Source organism: Anoplophora glabripennis, unplaced genomic scaffold, assembly GCF_000390285.2.
Source record: "Anoplophora glabripennis isolate ALB-LARVAE unplaced genomic scaffold, Agla_2.0 scaffold1769, whole genome shotgun sequence".
NCBI classification, from domain to species: Eukaryota; Metazoa; Arthropoda; class Insecta; order Coleoptera; family Cerambycidae; genus Anoplophora; species Anoplophora glabripennis.
Genome location: NW_019417880.1, coordinates 1 through 3873, shown reverse-complemented (window position 1 = coordinate 3873; position 3873 = coordinate 1). Strand labels below are relative to the sequence as shown.

The following is a 3873-nucleotide window of genomic DNA, read 5'->3' as shown; positions in this document are numbered from 1 at the left end:
TAGAGGTCGTTCGAAAAAATTTAGGTACACTACTTTTAAAGTTAAAATAATTATTAGTGACCTTTAGAAATTAAAATATCGATTTGAAATTTTCAGAATCGAGATTTTTTTCAACCTAGAAATGGATAAAATGCCGAGAAAAAAATAATAAAAAAATTCAATTTTTGACGATAATTTTCAAAAATGTTGAGTGACGTCTAAAAAATTTTTTTTCAGCTGATTTTTTTTGGGGGCTCTTAAAACATGATAAACTAACATATTCGTTTTTTTGGGCCACCCTAATCTAGATGCTTTGTTTGAGGCTGTGCAACATTTTGAAAATTCAAAGTTTTTTTTTCAAGAAATTATTTTGCGAGAACTATCGAACGGATTTTAATGAAATTTGGGGTGGTTTTATTATACTCTAAAATTTTCTTTACCAAAATTAGAATGCCCTCGGAGTAATTAAAATATTAAAAAAATATATCCAAGAAACTTGATTATTTTCCCTTTTTTTCATCAATTATTGTTATTTTGCAACATCAGTAATAGATTAAAACATTTTTAATTTACAGTATATTGTGCAAAATTCAATTCTAAAATTATTTTCCCCTTCAATATTCTTCCAAAATGCATAAGTTCCGAGACATAATTAAAAAACTCAGATAAAATAGGTATTTTTTAAAATTTTTTAAACATTTTTGCAATTTTGAAAATGTTCCGGACCTCGCCCAAATCTAGACGTACACTTTTATTATGCGAGTTGTACTGAAGGTAATCCAGAAAAAAATTTGCTTGCCCCCTCTCACCTCAAAGCAGATCCGCCCTGGTTTGTTATCCTAATCAGCCCGACCAAAATTGTTCTCTCGATTATTTGCAAGATTATGCACGACACTTTTAATACCTGTAATGATCCTCAATTTACATTTTTTTAAATTGAAAAATCGCCAATTACGCTGTGATAAAATCAAATTTTGAGATATAAACGTTTCTTATTGTAAGGACATAGAACACTTTTATTGTTACTAATGTCATTAAAATACAACAATTTGTAGATAAAATTAATAAAAACAGTTTACTATCACCAGAGTCTCCAGCTAATTTTTAAAAATGTAGGGAAAACTAATGAATCAATCTTGTAGCATAAGTATTAAATATTTTTAAAAATGAAAATTCGGTAAATAATACATACCTGATTGAAGATATGCAGTAGATTAATTCGAATGCCATCAATTTTTCAATTGTAACGAAACAACTAAAATTATATTGCACTTGTAAAGAAAAGCGTTGATGTATATTTAATGGAAACCTTTTACTTTATCATCAATATTTATAATCAATCCACGTGCCTATAAATATTTAAGACTACTCTGGAACTGTTATCTGTCCTCACATAAGAACACTAAAAACTATTTGTAATAAATTTCATAGACTTTATCAAAGAAAATAGTAATATCTTATTGTCTAAAATAATTGTTTTCTCAAAATTACAATATATTTTGATAAACTGTAATTAGATACAGGGTGTTAAAAAAGAGTGTAAAATATTTAAGGAGGTAATAGTATGAACCAAAATAAGCAGAAAAGTCTTAATAAACATGGGTCCGCAAAGTAACTGTTGCGGAGANCAGTCCATATCTCCGCAACCGTTACTTTGCGGACCCATGTTTATTGAGACTTTTCTGCTTATTTTAGTTCATACTATTACCTCCTTAAATATTTTACACTCTTTTTTAACACCCTGTATACTTAATTCGAACATAGAAATAATAAGGTATTAAAACACATATTTTTTTAAAATTTTTTCATTACTACCTTAAATTTGGAGACAATGCAATCACAGTCTGAGCAAAGCGAAGGCTCCTTCTTTGGCTAAACTGAGCGATTTTTAGGTCATTTTTTTCTCTAAATACAGGGTGAGTTTTTTTCGATGTTTGGTGTAGGGATCTGAGAAAGTAGCAAAATACAAAAAAGTTGAAATGAGGAAAGATATGCAGTTTTATGATACTTATTAAATGTTACTTTTATTTTTTGAAAAAACGTCATGGCTGACTAGATGTTTGGAAAAATCCAAATTCGGTCAATTCCTTCAGATGCGTGTAGCTCCGTTGCTATTTATTTTACAAAAAAAAAATAAATTACAAGGTTTCAGGTTTTTGCAGTGTTAATAAGACTGTGTGATCGAATTGTTCGTGTGGACTTTTATTTTCAAGTTATAACATAAACTTCAAGTTCTTTAAATGTAAACCATAGTTGGCTATGAACTAAAAAAATTTCTTTTTTTATGGTTTCCAACGATATAATATTTGGTATGGTTATTTTGAAAAATGGGGGAACTGCAGCCGTTTATGTCTATGGCTTACATTTAAAAAACTTGAAACTTGAACTCGAGGACACTACATAAAAAAACTACCCAATCGACCACTGCAATGTAACTATAAAATTAATAAAGACTATCGTACTTGTATCACTTTATTTATGTATCTATTTGAAATAAAATATGCAATAATATATCAATATGACGGAAATGGTATAGCTTGACCGAATTCATCGAGCATCAGATGTGCGTGACACTTGCTCTTGTCTTCGTCTCTCCTAGGTAGACTCCCTTCTTCTGCGCATCTGTCGGACAGGATGGATTTGGTCAACTTGTATCTATTTAAACCTTCTCGATCTTCAACCAAATACCTCCAATGGGAGAGGTAAACTTTTCGTGTGGATTCATTTTCAAAGGCAATTTAGTCTTCTCGCTTAAAGTAACTTTAAAGTCCTTCAAAATGGATGTCAGACCGACTTTAGATTGTAGAATCCCAAATCTTTCACCTGAAAATCAATGATTAATAAGTACACTATCCACTTGTTCTCTCAGCCCTCAAAGGGGGTGGGGGGAGTTCAAATAGAGCGGAGAGAAAAAATATGAATAGTTTTCAATTTGCAAATTGGCCAGTCATATTCACGTCAAGACGTTTCAAAACATCTTATCTTGATGAGTCCCTTCTTGAGAAAAAAAAAACAATATTCCTTTCTGGACTCTGATGACCTGCGGTTTAGTAAAATCAGTTTTTTTGACCACAAGAATCTGGCAGCTTGTAAAACCAATGCAGAGGGGTACCCTGCACAGTCACGGCACTTACCAATACACACTCTGGGTCCTTCCCCAAACGGCAGATGGGCGTAGGGATGCCTGGCCTTTTTGTTCTCCGCACTGAACCTGTCGGGGTCAAAAACTTTGGGATTCTTGTAGTGGTCTTCGTCATAGTGTATACCTGATGCAGGTATAAAGACCATGGTGCCTTTTTCTAAGATAAAGTCTTGACCAGGTATTTTGTAGTCTTCGGCACTTTCTCTTGTCAAAAGTGGAAGCGGAGGGTACATCCTGAGGGTTTCTGGAAAAAACAAGGTCATGTTTATTGTCATTTTTATATGCGTCTGTCGCTGTCTGTAGACCGTAATTTCCACGTACAGACAGAATAAGCAAGAGAAGCGTTTGTAACATTTCCAACGAAATGAACTATTGCTAATGGTGAAATGAAACTCTCTCTCAACGGTAAATAACAAGTATCTCTTATTAAATAGAAAAGGAAATAGAAATGTTGTCTGGGCAAGCGTTCATTGGAGACTCCTCTTGTAGGGTCGCTAGCAGGTATCAGTATCCAGTCCCTGGTACACACCTGCACAGTTCGCTGGCCCTTTTCCTGGAACCACAGTGTGTGTCCCGCGTTCCTGATTTTCGACGGTTTCTTGTCGCTTGCAATCGTCAGCTAACCAATATTCTTTATAGGCCAAGAAAAAGAGCAGGGAAATGACCATTTCGCGACTTTTTGTTTCGGCAAGCTGAATTTATCACTATAGATGCTAAATATTATGTACAATAACATATTAGCTTCCACAGTC

General features: G+C 33.2%; 1 protein-coding gene across 1 annotated transcript; it reads right to left on the bottom strand.

The window, feature by feature from the left end:
- Positions 1-2437: 2437 nt before the first annotated feature.
- Positions 2438-3740, bottom strand: LOC108915537 (probable cytochrome P450 6a13; the record flags this gene model as incomplete). Its single annotated transcript, XM_018721593.1, has 3 exons — positions 2438-2802; positions 3114-3365; positions 3542-3740. Coding segments are annotated over 3 exons (615 nt in total), but the record flags the coding sequence as incomplete, so codon positions are not given.
- Between the last annotated feature and the right edge of the window lie 133 nt (positions 3741-3873).